Source organism: Ostrea edulis, chromosome 4 (genome assembly GCF_947568905.1).
Source record: "Ostrea edulis chromosome 4, xbOstEdul1.1, whole genome shotgun sequence".
Classification (NCBI taxonomy): Eukaryota; Metazoa; Mollusca; class Bivalvia; order Ostreida; family Ostreidae; genus Ostrea; species Ostrea edulis.
In genome coordinates, this window is record NC_079167.1 from 11009402 (window position 1) to 11028875 (window position 19474).

Consider the following 19474-nt stretch of genomic DNA (forward strand, 5'->3'; position numbering starts at 1 on the left):
GTAAATCAGAGAGACGGAATTGTCTTAAAAACAAGGTAAGTCAGAGAGACGATATTGTCTAAATAACAAGGTAAGTCAGAGAGATGATATTGTCTAAATAACAAGGTAAGTCAGAGAGACGATATTGTCTAAATAACAAGGTAAGTCAGAGAGATGATATTGTCTTAATAACAAGGTAAGTCAGAAAGACGATATTGTCTAAATAACAAGGTAAGTCAGAAAGACGATATTGTCTAAATAACAAGGTAAGTCAGAGAGATGATATTGTCTTAATAACAAGGTAAGTCAGAGAGATGATATTGTCTAAATAACAAGGTAAGTCAGAGAGACAATATTGTCTAAATAACAAGGTAAGTCAGAGAGATGATATTGTCTAAATAACAAGGTAAGTCAGAGAGATGATATTGTCTTAATAACAAGGTGAGTCAGAGAGACGATATTGTCTAAATAACAAGGTAAGTCAGAGAGACGATATTGTCTTAATAACAAGGTAAGTCAGAGAGACGATATTGTCTAAATAACAAGGTAAGTCAGAGAGATGATATTGTCTAAATAACAAGGTAAGTCAGAGAGATGATATTGTCTTAATAACAAGGTAAGTCAGAGAGACGATATTGTCTAAATAACAAGGTAAGTCAGAAAGACGATATTGTCTAAATAACAAGGTAAGTCAGAGAGATGATATTGTCTTAATAACAAGGTAAGTCAGAGAGATGATATTGTCTAAATAACAAGGTAAGTCAGAGAGATGATATTGTCTTAATAACAAGGTGAGTCAGAGAGACGATATTGTCTAAATAACAAGGTAAGTCAGAGAGACGATATTGTCTTAATAACAAGGTAAGTCAGAGAGACGATATTGTCTAAATAACAAGGTAAGTCAGAGAGATGATATTGTCTTAATAACAAGGTAAGTCAGAGAGACAATATTGTCTAAATAACACAGAACCAGTGGCTTATTTTATCAAACTACCATACAATATGCAATGTCAATGTATTTCCAGTTTGGTAACACAGGACATAATGTTGTAACAGCACAGAGACTAACCTCAGGGACGTGTTTAAGATTCAGTGCTGTTGTAAGAAACACAGAGATCTGCATGTTCAGTTCTATCCTTACAGATTGCTGCCATGGGATCAACATCTCCTCTAACTGTTTGGATGCCTGTCTTACTGGGGACTTCCAGAGTGTGTACAAGTGTGAGACTGACTACAACAAGATACTGACCTGTGCTTCAGGTACGTGACTAGTAAACAAAACAAACATACAAGTACCTGTGTTTCAGGTATTGACGTGACTAGTAAACAAAACAAACGTACATGTACCTGTGTTTCAGGTATTGACGTGACTAGTAAACAAAACAAACATACAAGTACCTGTGTTTCAGGTATTGACGTGACTAGTAAACAAAACAGACATACTATACATGTACCTTTGCTTCAGTTATTGACTGACTAGTAAACAAAACAAACATGCAATACTAGTACCTGTGCTTCAGGTATTGATGTGATTAGTAAACAAAACAAACATCATTTCTTCTTTGGATACTGGTGTACCTAGTAAACAAAACGTACATACATGTACATGTGTTGTTGGTAATCGGCTAGTAAACAAAACAAACATCAAGGATGTGGTTTAAAAAGAAAACAAACATCCCTGTGCCTCGTAATTATGTGGCTAGTAAACAAGATAAACATATATGTACCTGTGCTTCAGCTGATATGACTAGTAAACAAATTGGTCTGTGTTTCAGGTAAAGTCTATCTTGTAAACAAAACAAACTGACCTATGCTTCAGGTAAAAACTGACTAGTCAACAAAACAAACTGACCTTTCTTCAGGTAAAGACTGGCTAGTAAGTAAAACAAATTGACCTGTGCTTCAGGTAAAGACTGACTAGTAAACAAAACAAACTGACCTGTGGTTCAGGTAAAGACTAGATAGTCAACAAAACAAACTGACCTGTGGTTTAGGTAAAGACCAGATAGTCAACAAAACATACATACACATGCCTCCCCTCTCCTCATGACATGGGTGCACTATTTGTTAAGATTTCAGTTTAAGTATTTCATTACTGCTTGATGCATTATCTGATACTTTGAATTGTTTAACCTGTATGTTGTACATGTATGTAGAAGAGTGATAATTTTTTCAGATGGGCGTGACCACACCCCATGCTGTCGGCGTACAGGTGTTCCGGATATCTGCCTGCCGTACTGCAGGGGACAACTGTTGCCTACCACTGGCATTAACTCCCTTTGTCTGACCTACAGTCCCCTCTATATGCGGTGCTTCCTTAATGGAACGAGTGAGTGACATCTAATGTTCTGAAGCTATTTATAGCACTGTCAGCACACAGGTTACGGAACAAATACTACAAAAACATTCCAACTTGTGGATTTTGGTAACATATCAAAATATACATGGTAGTTACTTCTTGTATATGTGTACGATAAAAACTCATAGATGGCTAGTTCTTACAGAATATCTCGGTATAAAGATGAAAGAAGTTTAGTGTACAGTGAAATATGTATGTTCTGTTTTGAAGTGAAAGCAAATTTTAGAAAACAAATATTGCTTGTACATTTTGTGAAGTCCTTTGTGATATCCTGTAAATGTTGTATTGTAGAATATCTTCCCACCCCACCAAAGTTTGTGACCGTGAAACCACTGAATGGTACTACTATGGTGGTTTACTGGGCTTCACCAGATGAGAACTGTGACCAGGCCAGCATGTGTCACTATCTAGTGTTCCTCAATAAGACAACGCAAGAGAGACAGCAGGTACCACTGAAACAATAACTGTAGTAAGAACAGAACTGTAGAACTGATATAAAAGGCCAGGTCTGTGAATAAATTATCTACTATGTGTGTACCTTTGTTTTGCAGATCAGGGCCAGAGAAACCAAGGTTTTGTTGAACAGATTGTCCCCAGAGACAGCTTACACTGTGTCTCTGCAGGCTATCAATCAATATGGCAGCAGTATCTCAAGCCCAACTATTAGATTTGTCACCCCACCATTAGGTAATGATGCCAGCAATATCCTTACTCCAGCTATTAGATTCGTCACCCCCACGTTTACATGTGTATTCCTTGTTACAAGACATTTCTATAGTATCAAAATTTTTAACCTTACGACCTTTACCTTGAGGTTGGAGCAGGTTTTTTTTTTGATAAACTTTAACCTTGGCCATAACCTTTTATAGTTGGTGATAGGGCTTTCATATTTGACATGTGTACTCCTTTTGACAAGACTTTCCTTTAATTAGCAAAAATTTTTACCGCATGACATTGACCTTGGAGTTTGACCTACATTTGAAAAACTTTAACCTTGGCTATTACACTTGAACAGTTAGTGCTAGGAGTTTCATATTTTTAAAACATGTGTATTCCATAAAACCTTTCTTTATGTATCAAAATTTTTGACCTCGTAACTTTGACCTTGGAGTTTGGCCATACAGGGGACATCAGTGTATTTCACAAACACATCTTGTTTTTACTCTAGAAAGGTACAGTAGAATTGAAAATAAGGTAAATAGGTGAAACTAAGGCACAGTAATACAGGATAAAGGTATTTATGCTAAAATATTGCACAAATATTGTACATTGTAGTGAAATTAATGCAAATTCCACTAAAATTCAGAAAACTATATATTTTTGTGGTGTCTACAGTCTAGTAAGTAAGGAAGTAAATACCAATTTGAAGATGTTTTAAAACAATCATTCAATTTTTTTTTATTAGCTTCCAATGTTGATATATCAGTATCACAAACACCTGCATATCCGCCCCCACAGAGCGGCCAAGTGGAACTGTTCTGTAATGTGTACTCTGCTGACAGAACTTTCCCATTCATATACTGGGTGCACCACAACAAAATCATTTCAAAAGGGAGACAATTCAAGATATTTCAACTGAGTGAGAGAAACGAGGGAAACTACACATGTAGTGTCAAGGATGACCGGGGAATCACCACAAACTACACACACTACCTCAGGATCATGTGTAAGAACATTTACACTCAAAGTGATTTTCAGTGGTGGATCTTGAGGGGGAAGGGTTTGAACTTTCAATCCACCTCTCCCCTTTGGTAGTCTGAAATTTCCGATTTTTGGGTGGAAAAAGTTCAAACTTGTGTCATTCCCCTCTTCCTTTTTTTTTGTAAATTTTCGGGATTGACCCAGTTTTTAGGTGTTAAAGTAACATATTTCTGCATTATATAAAATTTAACAGAATAATACATGTACTAGAAGTTTGATATCAAGTCTAAGAGTAAAACTTTTTCTTTAAGGATGAAAAAGTCCTCAGATTTTAGTGAAATTGTCTTCATACATTTGTAAATTGCTATATATAGTGACCCTTTACTGCATTCTGTACTCACAGATAAACCCAAGGCTGTGAATCTCGTTGATAAGAAGTACTTACCAAACCAGATGCAGGTAGCCAATCTACAGTGTGACTTTCTAGGATATCCCACAGAAATTCACTGGTACAAAGGGGAGGATCAGAGTCCCATCACCGACTTTAAAGATTATTTTCATGCGGCGGAAACATTGATTTCTTATCCAACATTCCAACGATCCATTCTGTCTTTGTACTATGTTGTAGACAAGGCATTTGATCGCTACACATGCACCGGTTCTAATAAATTTGGACAAGGATCAGGAATTGTACAACTAAAGAGTAAGTGGACAAAATGTGTACTAGGTCACTTTCACTTTTTTGTTGATTGTAAGGATGTTTAATTTTAATTTTTGATCCTTGAATATTGCTGTTATAAAATTTCCTTTGTTAAGAAAATCTATTAGAACATGTAAGGACAAGGGACGTTATTGGCCAAATATGGCCGCGCTTCAAAAACTAACAATATTTTGCAGGTAGAAAAGCGACAATTTTCTCGTTTCATTCATATATAACATGTACCATTTCTTTTTTGTTGAATTTGCGAAAACAGCGTTCAAATATTGCATTGTTAACTCTGACGCCGTCTTCAGACGATCGCTTTTTCGGTACAACGTCATCAACGTTGGGATATTCATTCCTCTGAATCTCATGAAATATCTTTCTAAAAGTTATATATATATACACACACACACAATAAAAACTGACACGAATGCACTCCAATCATCCTGTGCGAGATTACATCAGCTTACTATAAATTTATTTCAAGTTTTGATTGAATGGTATCATAATGTCATTAACCTACAGATTCAATGTACATGAAAAAGATGCGATTTATATGTAAAATATAATTGTTGTTTAATGATACGTTGGTGTTTTCGGTACACATATATCCGTATGTAGACTTCCCTGCAGACGTTCACACCTTTTTATGAAACGCCCAAATTCTCGACATCCTGTATATAAACACCTGTGTTATTCCTACCACTCGTCGATACATTGTTTCATGGCACATGCAGCACAATTTCACCAAATAAAAGAAGGGTCATGAACAACGACAATCACATGCCACTAATTTCAAATTGATAAATAGCAGTTCATAGAAATGTGTACCATAAGCAATGGTTTAATTTTAACATAAGGTTTTCAATGTAATTAGGAATAGGTGATTAAGGTCAGCTATATACATGTACATGTTTACATTGGAAATGAATTTCATTATGTATTCATCTGTGAAGCAATGTGAGCAAAGAATCAAATTTTTATCACCTAAACAAATAAAAATTAAAAATATCTTTCCTTTTAAACAAACCTTTAGAAAACTTTCATTAAGAAAACAATAAAATAAAATGTGGTCCCCTACCTAGAATGCCCATACTTCACATTCATAATAACACGTTTTTTTTCCCCCCTAAATTGATAAATACTTTATTACACGCATGTATTATTTACTAAATTTATATCAAACAGGTTTTTGTCTTTATATTTTTGTATACCACTGCATAATGGTGATGAGATCCAATAAATTGAATTCAGTACATGTACCATAGTCTTGAAATATCACAAAGTATAGAGTTGACAACGATTGAAATAAAAATGCAGACGTTTTCTCGTTTATTCAGTGACTCACAAACTTGCGCGTCTTCTGAATGAAAGTTGTAAAACAAACGTACTAGGTTTTGGTCAGTTATAACATAATACGGGGGTAAAATTCATCTCATCTCCACTAGCAATGGATTTTGGGTCAACTGTGCCTTTGTGTACAAATAATCTTGGCTAGCGAAGATGGAAAAAAATGCCTAGATAGTCCGCTTGCATTAACATGTATTATGAAGGTGAAATCGAAGAATTATCCAGTAAATCCAATGATGTTGCAGTATATATAGCATGTATTTATTTTATTTTTGACTGAGAAAGAGATAGACAGCTAAGCACGTAACATCGTTTTAGAGAGGGGGGGGGGGGATAATTCATTAGTCCTAACCCGGACGAGCCGAAAAATTTAACATGTAAAGAAAGCAACATGGGAAATTAAAAAAAAATATATCAGAATGAAAGGGGATGGATAATTAATCAGAAAGATATTGTCCTTTCAAGATTCTCTCATTCTCTCTCTCTCTCTCTCTCTCTCTCTCTCTCTTTCTGTGTGTGTGTGTGTGTGGTGTGTGTTGCTTTCATTATCTTATGCATCTAAAGATTAAATTAAAGATTTTAATAATCGATAGCGTATATGAATAAAAGCAAATAATCGTTAAGTTATTTCTGTTTATATTGATATTAGTCTTTTTTTTTTCATGAACTACATGTAGTTGTATTTGACACAGGAGGATTTACATCCTTAAATATTGATTACAAGCACGTAGAATCGGAGAGTGTGTAATTTAAAAGCTTGAAAGTTAAGGATTTAGCCTTGTAGCTTGTAGCGACCTACCCACACGGAGGACACAGTGTATCTCCGTGGATTTTCTCTACAATGTCGCACTTTGCATCACCGCAATATTTCCTTTCCAAGGAAAATACTATATAACACAGATTCATACTGGAAAACTGCCGATTTCCGCATTCAGTCTTTTTCAAAATTCATATTGTTTGCAGCCAACAACCGACACCATATTGATAATGAAAGAAGATTATTAATGGATAATCAAACATGCAAAATATAAATCTGGTTGTTGCATGCAAAAGTGTTTGTTTTTAATAAAGTTTATTCATATCTTATCAAAAATCAACAGATTCCGCTAAACGACCCAACTTTAGCGCACAATCATGACGTCATAATAAAATATTACGTCATTTTCATGTAAGTGGGATAATGATTACGTCCTAGATGAGTAAATAAAACAAGTAATTAAGCATAGTATGAAAGTTGAAAAAATAAAGAAATTCTCGGCGGTATATAGCCAATAACGTCCCTTGTCCTTTATTTCTGACTCTATTTTGTAATCTAAAAATTAGCTTTAAGTTTCCACACTGTATGTAGTAATCAATTGTTTTGTAGATGACCTTCCGAAACCTCCATCAACACTGCCACCCTCAACACCAAACAGAAATGTCTCTGGTAAACACAGTGTATATATGTTATGTAATGCATTTATCTGTTCCAATTACACATAATACCTGAGTCCCAAAGTCATACACTGCTTGTGTATACATTATGACATGCCCAGTATATAAATTTTATTATCGTCGACTGCCCTATTTCGGTGATTGACCAGAATCGGTGACCTTTTGTTTATGTGTGCGCGTTGTTGTTTCCGGATGTAGATTGTGTCATCATTTCGCCACAGTGTTTGCAAACATATATAGAGTACATCTTCAATTTTTTTCTGAAAATGAACTACTAGAAGGAGAGTATGCAAAAAATCAACACGAGCACCCCAAAAATAAGCCCATTTACTTATTACTTTTTCAAGCAAACCTTCAAATTGATATAAAGTATACCAAAAGTCTAGAATTCTACACTATGTTATTTTATTCATTGATGTTTAGTTGCACATTCCTCCTGTATGTACGTTTTAACAGTTACAAACTTTTGGCAAACTATATTAACAATGGTCACCGAAATAGGTGATGTCACCATTTTAGGAACACAATTAAGTGACATGTTTTTTATTACGAAAATATATTCAATTAATGTAACAATGGAGTTGGGATTTTTGGATAAAAGTAAAGGAATTTAATTTCGTGAAAGGTGGGTGTATTATTTATTTAATCCAAGTGATTAATGAGAAAATCGCGGTTTATTACTAAGGTCACCGAAACTGGTCAGTTGACGATACTAGTTATACAAGGGTATACTGTAAACGTATTACATTTGGCGTGTACGATATTTGGCGGAAATCGTTTTTTCAACAAAATAGCGTAGATTTGATTTAGCACATTCCTGAATTACTTTAAACATCTAGATTTACGGATGGCATTTAGCGATGTACTTGATTTAGCGGAAGCTGTGTTCCGCCAAAGGCGCTAAATAGAATACACAGCCAAATGTAATACATTTACAGTATGAGACAATGATGAATTGGATATAGCTCTATTGTTGTTGTGCCACATTGATGTGTTGTATTACGTGTAACATTATCTGTATATAAGTTTTTATCATGATTTTGTGCAAGTGCTGAAAATAGAGACACTGCTTATATTCAATATTTAGAAATTCATCAAAACCAGATATTGGGATATTGGCATTCGCTTCAACCAAGTTACAGGCAAAATGTAACTGAAGGTGTGAACTGTGTATAATGGATTGCTCCTCAACTTCTTTGCAGCATGCTGTGCAGCCTATGAAATGCCAAAGGTCTGTCAAGAATTGTGTGCATTTGATGTGAACATGGAGGAAATTGCTGCTCAACCTGACAAGTATGGTCTATGTCTGGCCTACCTGGAGATCTACACAACCTGTGCATCTGGTGAGATAATCAACACAAAATTTGGTTTGCAAGGAGGGGGGGGGGAAGGTATGCTGGACTATGATATTACAGTCTGATTAAAACTTGATGTTTGGGTGTTTGTAAAAAGTACTAGGATTCTGAATACATTGTTTTCATTGCCTGGTAGACTGGAATGGTTGCCACAGTCTTAATTAAAGGTGAAAGAACTGCTTTCCTGTTTTGTAGCAAACTGTGAACATTCTTATTTTCAACAGAATAGTTAGAAGCTTCCATCTATTTTTGAAGGACACAAATGTCAGATTTTTTCTCATGACTATTTTAAGGTTTGTACACAAGGCAAGGAGATTGATCTTTTGTAAGATAAAGATATAGGACAACTTTGTCACAATATTGTTTCTTTAAAGCTATGATATGCAGCACAAGCCTTGATTGAGTTACAGAAATTTTTCTCAAATCTAATTTTTTAGCAAATAAAATTCTTTTTATCTTTGTAGATGGTAAAAATCATTCTAAATGCTGTCGGGAAAAGGGTGTAAACCCCTTCTGCATCCGATTCTGTGAAGGTTTTGTTCCTGATGACAAGGACTCCATTTACATGATGAACTGTGTGACGGACAACAAATTGATGTTGCAATGTGTACAGGAAAATACAGGTCAGTGACAAGGAAGGAACTAGGGCAAATAGGGAAGTAGCAAGAATTAATATATCATTTCCTTTGTTCTTCGCAAACTTTGATACGACTTTTGATGGGTTGTTTTAGAATTCCTTCCAAGTCCTCCAACAGTCAGAGCTCTACAAAACAATGATGTCCTTGAAGTGAGCTGGGACAAGCCTAAGGATAACTCACACAGAGTGGAACATTACGAGCTGTTCTGGCTGGGTAGTGACAATCCCTCTTCTCCACAGCAACTCTCCTTGGTAAGTCACTGCAGTCTGGTCCAATAAACAGATTATGCCGTCTCATGGTCCAAAGCTTCCTGTCAGGGTTCTAAAATGTGAAAATTCTACTTTTTGAAAACTTTAACCTTGCTAATAACTTTTGAACAATAAGAGATAGAGCTTTGATATTTCACATGAGTATTCCTTGTTACAAGACCTTTCCGTTACCTTTTGACCTTGACATTTGACCTACTTTTTATTTTATTTTTACATTGGTCATAACTTCTAAATGGTAAATATTAGAGCTTTAATATTGTACATGAGCATTTCTTTTGACAAGATCTTTCTACTGGTACCAAGATATTTGCCCTTGTGACCTTGGCCATCTTCGGAATTGGCCATTATCGGGGGCATTTGTGTTTCTCAAACACGTCTTGTTGCTCTATTTGAAATATTGATTATAATGATAGGTCCATGAATTCAAAAATTCCATGACTATGTTTTCAGTAAAATTATTCACACTTCACTACTTAACACTTACATTTTCTCTTGTAAGAGGATCATTAGCATGTTGTAATTGTGATTGTGTAGTGCATGTAAGCACTAGTATTATTCAAGTAATTTTGGCAAGGCATGACAAATTTTTGCAATATATTTGCATGTTTACATATCAGCTAAAATTGTTTAGAAATGATCCCTAAATCAAATTTTACATGCAAACAGCATACATACATTGTATACAAAATGTATGTGTATATTATATACACAATGTAAATGAGATAAGTAAGATGATCTGTTCAGAGGACACACACAATGACGGCCTTAACTAGAAAAAAAAAATTTGGCAGGACATAACCTTTCGGATTTTATTTGATGGCAATCAATAGTGATAATTTAAAAAAAAAATACAGGCATAGATAGTAAGCTTACCTTAGTAAAATCACCATCAGTCAGTCGTGTTTAAAATAAAAGCATCCACTAATTACACAGGATGATGAATTCTTGTTGAGTGTTAGTGAGATCCACTAATTACACAGGATGATGAACTCTTGTTGAGTGTCAGTGAGATCCACTAATTACACAGGATGATGAACTCTTGTTGAGTGTTAGTGAGATCCACTAATTACACAGAACTCTTGTTGAGTGTTAGTGAGATCCACTAATTACACAGAACTCTTGTTGAGTGTCAGTGAGATCCACTAATTACACAGAACTCTTGTTGAGTGTTAGTGAGATCCACTAATTACACAGGATGATGAACTCTTGTTGAGTGTTAGTGAGATCCACTAATTACACAGAACTCTTGTTGAGTGTCAGTGAGATCCACTAATTACACAGGATGATGAACTCTTGTTGAGTGTTAGTGAGATCCACTAATTACACAGGATGATGAACTCTTGTTGAGTGTTAGTGAGATCCACTAATTACACAGGATGATGAACTCTTGTTGAGTGTTAGTGAGATCCACTAATTACACAGGATGATGAACTCTTGTTGAGTGTCAGTGAGATCCACTAATTACACAGGATGATGAACTCTTGTTGAGTGTCAGTGAGATCCACTAATTACACAGGATGATGAACTCTTGTTGAGTGTCAGTGAGATCCACTAATTACACAGGATGATGAACTCTTGTTGAGTGTTAGTGAGATCCACTAATTACACAGAACTCTTGTTGAGTGTTAGTGAGATCCACTAATTACACAGAACTCTTGTTGAGTGTCAGTGAGATCCACTAATTACACAGAACTCTTGTTGAGTGTTAGTGAGATCCACTAATTACACAGGATGATGAACTCTTGTTGAGTGTTAGTGAGATCCACTAATTACACAGAACTCTTGTTGAGTGTCAGTGAGATCCACTAATTACACAGGATGATGAACTCTTGTTGAGTGTTAGTGAGATCCACTAATTACACAGGATGATGAACTCTTGTTGAGTGTTAGTGAGATCCACTAATTACACAGGATGATGAACTCTTGTTGAGTGTTAGTGAGATCCACTAATTACACAGGATGATGAACTCTTGTTGAGTGTCAGTGAGATCCACTAATTACACAGGATGATGAACTCTTGTTGAGTGTCAGTGAGATCCACTAATTACACAGGATGATGAACTCTTGTTGAGTGTCAGTGAGATCCACTAATTACACAGGATGATGAACTCTTGTTGAGTGTTAGTGAGATCCACTAATTACACAGAACTCTTGTTGAGTGTTAGTGAGATCCACTAATTACACAGAACTCTTGTTGAGTGTCAGTGAGATCCACTAATTACACAGGATGATGAACTCTTGTTGAGTGTCAGTGAGATCCACTAATTACACAGGATGATGAACTCTTGTTGAGTGTCAGTGAGATCCACTAATTACACAGGATGATGAACTCTTGTTGAGTGTTAGTGAGATCCACTAATTACACAGGATGATGAACTCTTGTTGAGTGTTAGTGAGATCCACTAATTACACAGGATGATGAACTCTTGTTGAGTGTTAGTGAGATCCACTAATTACACAGGATGATGAACTCTTGTTGAGTGTCAGTGAGATCCACTAAGGGCTGTTCCAGAAATGATCAAATGGGGGGGTCGGGCGGCAAACGATATTTTTTTGTGTGGGTGGTCGTATTTTTTCATATTTTAATTGGTCCGTGGTTGGACTGTTAAAAAAATATTTATTATGGGTAGTGGGTAGTTTCTATTGTTTTATTTTGTGCCACGTGGGTGTTGAGTTTTCAGAATATTTTTATTGTCGCTCTTGTCGTGTTGGTTACAAAACGTCGGAGGGAAAATTGAAAACATGCTTTCGAAATGCTGCTTTTGAAATCGGAAATCGGAAGTAACATAGAACTATCCGAGTTGTCGCTCTTTGCAGCGCATAACTTTCCATTACGGCACTCTTCAAATTAGAGGCGCGTTTAGTAGGGTCCCTTTGGACGTGATGGCGGCGAACTCTGTTCTGTAGATTATTACAGTTTACAGTGCATCGATTTTGGGAATATTTTTAAACCAATAGGTATTCCGTTTTCTAATAAAAATAGGCAAACCTTAGTTGATTTATACGAGGGTACCGATGCGTTATATTTATCAGTCGGTGTGATGGTGATTTAGAGGCCTCCGGGCGAGGGCTCCATTAGAAGACGAACGATTCGTGGAAAAACATATCCATACCCATTTCATGATAATAACATCGTTTGGACTCCCAATCTTTCCAACATTCCCGCCATAGATGCCTTTGATTGTTGATGTGACATCGTTTCTTCAGAACTACTGTGATACAATGTCGCACAGGCATTACCGCGTCATTGACTAGAATGTTTGTCCCGAAAACCTCGCGAGATTTGTACCGTTTTCATTTTTAAAAATATTTTTGTGGTGGGTCTGGTTAGTTTTTTTTTTTTATTAGATGGGTCATTGTAAAATGAGTTTATTAATTTGATGGGTCATGGGGTAATTTTTTATTTTTTTTTATGGGTGCTTGGTATATACAAAAGGTGCCTCCCGACCCCCCCATGTATTTATTTCTGGAATAGCCCTAATTACACAGGATGATGAACTCTTGTTGAGTGTCGGTGAGATCCACTAATTACACAGGATGATGAATTCTTGTTGAGTGTTAGTGAGATCCACTAATTACACAGGATGATGAACTCTTGTTGAGTGTTAGTGAGATCCACTAATTACACAGGATGATGAACTCTTGTTGAGTGTTAGTAAGATCCACTAATTACACAGGATGATGAACTCTTGTTGAGTGTCAGTGAGATCCACTAATTACACAGGATGATGAACTCTTGTTGAGTGTTAGTGAGCTCCACTAATTACACAGGATGATGAACTCTTGTTGAGTGTTAGTGAGCTCCACTAATTACACAGGATGATGAACTCTTGTTGAGTGTTAGTGAGATCCACTAATTACACAGAACTCTTGTTGAGTGTTAGTGAGATCCACTAATTACACAGAACTCTTGTTGAGTGTTAGTGAGATCCACTAATTACACAGAACTCTTGTTGAGTGTTAGTGAGATCCACTAATTACACAGGATGATGAACTCTTGTTGAGTGTTAGTGAGATATGTACACAGTCAGAAGCAGGTCTGTAATACCCAACTCTTGTGTACTTTTGAATAAAATTTTAATTACATTTTGATTGTTCAACAAAAAAAATCTTAAATTTTAAACTGATTAATAGGCACATGTAATTAAAGGGAAAATCATGAAAATTTAAACTTGTGAATTTAACCAGTATGCAGTTATTAGCAATTTCTGAAGTACATTCTGAGTGAAGAAGGAAAACTCATTCAGGAGATACTGAGTTTTGAGTTGCATGTATTAGTACTTATTTATGAAACAGGACCTGTAGTTTGACAAGACTAGAAATTAAACATGTAATTTTGCTTTCAGGCTAGGAATATAACTGACCACAAAATAAAGAAAATAAAGGAGGGTGCAGTTTACAGTATCTGGATTATTGCTGTGAATCAGAAGGGTTCCAGCCAGCCAAGTAATAAACAGAATATCACTGTTAAAAGTAAGTCTGTTGTGAATGAGTGATAAAATACAGTTATTGCCTGGGTCGAGGACAACAGCTGTTTTGTTTGACTCTCGAATGGACCTGTTGCCCTTAGCCATAGGCTTCAGGCAACAGATCTGTCCTTGAGTCAAACAAAACAGCTGTTGTCCGAGGACACAGTCTATAACTGTTTTGTTATATACCTTTATTCTTTTAGGCTGTTTTTCTAGATGCACATGGTTTGTTGACTTTGAACTTTGAACAGGACTGTGATTGCATACAATTATCACCGTTATTACTAGTTTAAAAGAAAACGTATCCAATATCCTAATTAATGATAAATTTTTTTTTCGTGATTCTGCTCTGCTTTTCATCTAATAAATTCTGTATTTCATCATCAGTCAAACCAGTAAACCTCACCATTATATAAACAAAGCAACAGACCAAGAATCACATGACTTGAGTAGCCAATAGAAATAGGTCAGACTATTGCCCAGTCAACAGTTTGTAAACTGTTGACCGGTCAACAGACCATGAGTGTGAGAGTTGGTTTAACAGTTTAAAAAATGTTGGTTCTAAATCGTACTAGTTTTATATAGAAAAGAATTAAGGTTTTTAAAAGAATATCTCTTATCAGAAGTCGGATTTGTTATCAACCCATTATTAAAAGTCGATATAGCTACATGGATGTCCCATATAGTAATATGCACAATGTTGAAAATATCAGAGGAATTCATTTAATCCTATGTTGTATTAAATTTGACAGTGTTTATTGGTTCTGTTTGTGAAAAGGTAGAAATATGTTTATATATTTTGTTTATACAGCAAAGTAGGAAATATTTGTATTCTACCGTGAATATTGCAAAGATCAAAGCTGTGGTCATTATTTTGCGAAAATACCTTCATATGTAATAACTATTAAATTACTGAAAAAATTGATACACATCTCACTTGCACTTCATGTTTTGCTAATACAACTATCCAATTTTAATAATTAATCAATATACAGTGGAACCCCGTTATTACGTTTTCCATTTTGTCACGATAAAATAACGTAATACCGGGGGCAACGTAATAAACGTTCCCAGTTAAATCCATTAAAAATATCATTTGTAAATTGTATATCGTCCGTTGGTACTCCGTGAAGGGGTGTGTGAATATATCTTTACTGTTTCTTTGTTTAAAAGACTATGATACTTTGTTTTATTTACATCTTATCTTTATTGTCCGTAATTCTCCATGTTCTTATCCCTTTTCTTTATTTCGGTGTAGGATACATAAGGATGTTTTGATAAACGTTGCTTTTTATGCATTCGTTTGGACCGCCATTTTGATCAACTTTAAAACAATGCGTTCATGTAAATTTCTCTCAATAACTCGTTCCGGTTCGTATTCAACATTCGTATTAAAAAATAACAAAACATCGTTTTTATTAAGTTCTCTAATTACACAATACACAACACCATTAAAAATAATCCCACCCAAAAAACAACAAAACTATAGACACAAAACGCACACGATACCCAACACTTGCACACTTCTCACCAACGATAAACATGCACGGAGAACAATTTAAGCGCAATCCACATAAAAAAAATATATAATGATGCACGAAGATTTCATTTATAACGCTAAATGATGGCACTAAAATCACGTGCGCATCAAGGGATTTTAAGATATTCACTGAGGTAAATGCCGTGCACAAATCGGCCGATAGATTGGTGTATGTATGGACGAGATTTACGAACACCCAATCTGCATGTCCAAACAACGAACAATTTTTTTAATTGAACACCTTTAGTCACCTATGTCCAAGCAGTTACCCAAGCGGTTGTAACATTGCTACGATAAATTATGTCTTTCTTGTTTGGTACCAAAGCTGTCCATGAATAGAGTTTTAATAGTGAAGGTAATCACACTATGCTGAACATGCAGGTGGTTGAGAAATTATTTCTTTTATTATCAAAATATGAAAAATGAAGTAAATTTCATAGAGTACAATTTCTAAATAAACATTATTTAATTGTTTATCACTGGCTTCTATACTGGGTATTCACCTGTATTGATGTCGCTAGATCTATTGAAGCGTGATCAGTCAAGCGTCTCTAATCCCCAAACAGACCAGGAAATTTATGTGGTGACTGCCTCAGGCAGTCAAGGTGTGAATGGCTTATTATTTTGAGAATCACTATTGAATAATTAGGGGTTTATTACGTTTTTGTTGGAATATTTACAACGTAATACCGAGTCCCGGCATTTTAGGACAACGTAATAACGAGGTCTATTTTATATAGGTTTGTTAAGAAATGGTTTTGTGCTTTGAAATTCCAACGTAATATGCGGACTAACATAATAAAGGGGGAACGTAATAACGGGGTTCCACTGTATGTAGCAAAAGAAATTTATAAATGACTAAAGAACATTTGTCATTTCATATAAATCAGTTGTCTGCATTCCAAGATCAATACACATGTAAACAAACATAGTGATGCACAGACGAGTTAACCCTCAGCTTCCACGTACATGTGCTCAGTTTTCTTGGACTGTGTATTCAAAGCAGTTTATACAATCCGTCAATTTCAAAGTAAATATTTGAAACCCTACCATCTCACCTTTTTTCCTCAGCAAAAAACATGTAGGCCTAGTCCATCTCAGAAACTGCCATGACGTCACGGTGACCTAATTCATAGCTGTATATAGGTAAACATCTGGGCCATAGTAGAATGGAAATTAAGATCTTGCTTTTGTGGATGTTGCAGAATAAACTCCTCGGCCTCAAAATGTTATTTGAAATACAAAAGCCTCAGCTTTTATATTAAAGAACATTTTTCGACCTTGGCGGTTATCCTGTAACATGCATGGTGATCTTTATTTCTTAATAAACCATAGGTAGATACAACATACGATTAAGTGTACTGGGGAATCTTAGTGTTTTTTAGGGGCTCAATTTTCATGGGTAACCATATCCCGCAAATTTCAAACTACAGCAAAATACATAATTTATACCATTTTTCAATGTGCAGAAACGATACATATGAAATTACATCCCAAAGAAACAGTGAAATCTCCACAAATCATAAATATTGGTCTCCACGAATTGAAATAATTCTACCGTATGCTATACAAGAGTTTTAAAGGCCTTTGACATGGGAAGATTGCAACCTTTAACTGGCATCAACACAAAAATAAAAATCTTGACACATATTTTGTATGTCAAAAGGATGTCTATTTTCTTGGATATACACTGTGTTCGTGGAAAATATCACATCTTGATGCACCCAACAACAAGAAGAATCTAGCCTTAGTGGAAGTGGCTACTGAAGAACTTGGCAAGTTATAAAAATGAACAAATGTTCAGCAGAAAAATGAATGATCATTTTTGACAAAATTAGAGTAAACATTTGATGGGTTGTAGATTTGAGACCATCCAAGCCTACTAGGCTTCAGGTGACAGATGTGAACGGAGAAAGTATGACGCTGAAATGGGACCCGCCGGAGAACCACGCGGTTGTGAACAGTTACACTATCAAGTTCAGGGAAGCCACCTCTAATGAAGCGTACCAACAGGTAGTGTATAAATCTCTGCACAGTCAAAATTCTGCACATACAAATCTATTTCACAGATCTTTCAAGCATTTTTCATGTTTCCCAAGTTCCATGAAATGGGTACAAAATGAATTGATCACATTTATAGAGTTTCACTTGAAAATGCATGTAGAATTAATTTGTTAAGGTAATGAAAAAACTGACATTTTCCAAACAGTGATTATGTGCTGATTGTCTGAGCAATGCAAAAATCTTAAAGATGATATAAATCATATATTTGATTTCTAGAAGGGAAATGTTGCATGGTGTAATTATTGTTGTCTTGTAGATTACTGTCCCTGGTTCTTTGAGAGAATTCGTGGTTAAGAATTTACAGCCCACCACATTGTATGACTTTCAATTAATTGCTAATGGTCCTAATGGAGTCAGTGACACTGCAGGCCTCAAATCATTGAACTCAGGTATCAGTGATCTCCCTTGATTTTGTATCCAATAATTTGAAGAAAAAAATTCTTGTAAATTGAGTGACACTGAATTATACTTTTATTTAATGATTTTAGGACCGAGCACAAGTGGCAAAAAGTACCAACGTAAGATATTTTTTGTGTATTATGGCTTACTACATTAAGTGTATCAAATTGAAAATTTAAAAAAAATCAATGCTGTTTATACATTTTTATACCCACTGAGAACTGATTTACACATGTATATTGAATAATTCCCCTCATCATTGTTGAAGTTTGTTAAATTTAAACATTCCTCCAAGATATAAATGATTATGAAATGCAGACTAATTTTTAAATTCTGTTTTACAATAGGTCGGGATAGTTCTGCTGTGCCACTGGGCATTGGTCTGACGGTGGTAGTCTTGCTGCTGGCTGGGGGTCTAGTAGCCGTTTACCTCTACTGCAGGTCAGAATCGGGATTTTTTAGTAGTAATTAAACAATACCAAAGTTGAAAAGATATTTAAAAATGTCGAAGACAAGTACTATTTTAGTGTGTGAAATTTACAATACAATGTATGTGTTTTAGTGTGTGAAATTTACAGTATGTATTTTAGTGTGTGAAATTTGCAGTATGTGTTTTAGTGTGTGAAATTTACAGTATGGACAAGTTTTGGTTCTTCTTGTAGTACTGTGTAGCTTTCATGAATTTTCTAACCAGATGATTATGAAATACACTGGTTTTAAAATATATATCACTACCTTTCATGGATGATAGATTTCCATTGTTTTATTGTTAAAGAATGATGACAACTATGAAATAAAGTCTCATAAACATGCTTCTTTTTTCTCAAGCTACCAAAAATTAATGCCAGGAGATATTTACTGATGTAGGTTTCTGTTTAATAGGAGGAAAAAGAAAATGAGTTATGGGGAAACTGTCTCATTTGAAAATCCACAATATGGTAGCCGAGTTCAGGTTTGTATGTAAGGAGTAAAAGAATAAAGATAACTCATACAGATAGCCATTTTATGCTGTTCTGTAAATATAGAGAATGACATCTCAGGTACCATACAATCTTCATCCAATCAGATCTCATTGTGATGACCATAGGATCTCATTGTGATGACCATAGAATCTCATTGTGATCACCATAGGATCTCATTGTGATCACCATAGAATCTCGTTGCTTTAAGATTTCTTAATATGGCATGTCATACAATTTCTATTCTTCGAATGACCACATCTCATTTCATGCACTGCACCACAGGTTTCATGCTTACTTTATACAGTAAAGCAC

At 35.3% G+C, this 19474-nt stretch overlaps 1 protein-coding gene across 2 annotated transcripts in view; it reads left to right on the forward strand.

Annotated features, from left to right (window-relative positions):
• The window catches only part of LOC125669662 (Ig-like and fibronectin type-III domain-containing protein 2), a 91105-nt gene that overhangs the window by 64642 nt on the left and 6989 nt on the right, over window positions 1-19474 (forward strand). For both annotated transcript variants that reach the window (XM_048904351.2, XM_048904352.2), the window contains exons 23-38: window positions 1123-1239; window positions 2156-2308; window positions 2630-2784; window positions 2890-3025; window positions 3744-4004; window positions 4383-4682; window positions 7399-7458; window positions 8669-8809; window positions 9286-9444; window positions 9553-9710; window positions 14075-14201; window positions 17599-17750; window positions 18058-18190; window positions 18290-18319; window positions 18548-18641; window positions 19083-19152. In XM_048904351.2, coding sequence (XP_048760308.2) covers window positions 1123-1239; window positions 2156-2308; window positions 2630-2784; window positions 2890-3025; window positions 3744-4004; window positions 4383-4682; window positions 7399-7458; window positions 8669-8809; window positions 9286-9444; window positions 9553-9710; window positions 14075-14201; window positions 17599-17750; window positions 18058-18190; window positions 18290-18319; window positions 18548-18641; window positions 19083-19152 — 2246 coding nt within the window. The remainder of the gene's footprint in view (window positions 1-1122; window positions 1240-2155; window positions 2309-2629; window positions 2785-2889; window positions 3026-3743; window positions 4005-4382; window positions 4683-7398; window positions 7459-8668; window positions 8810-9285; window positions 9445-9552; window positions 9711-14074; window positions 14202-17598; window positions 17751-18057; window positions 18191-18289; window positions 18320-18547; window positions 18642-19082; window positions 19153-19474) is intronic.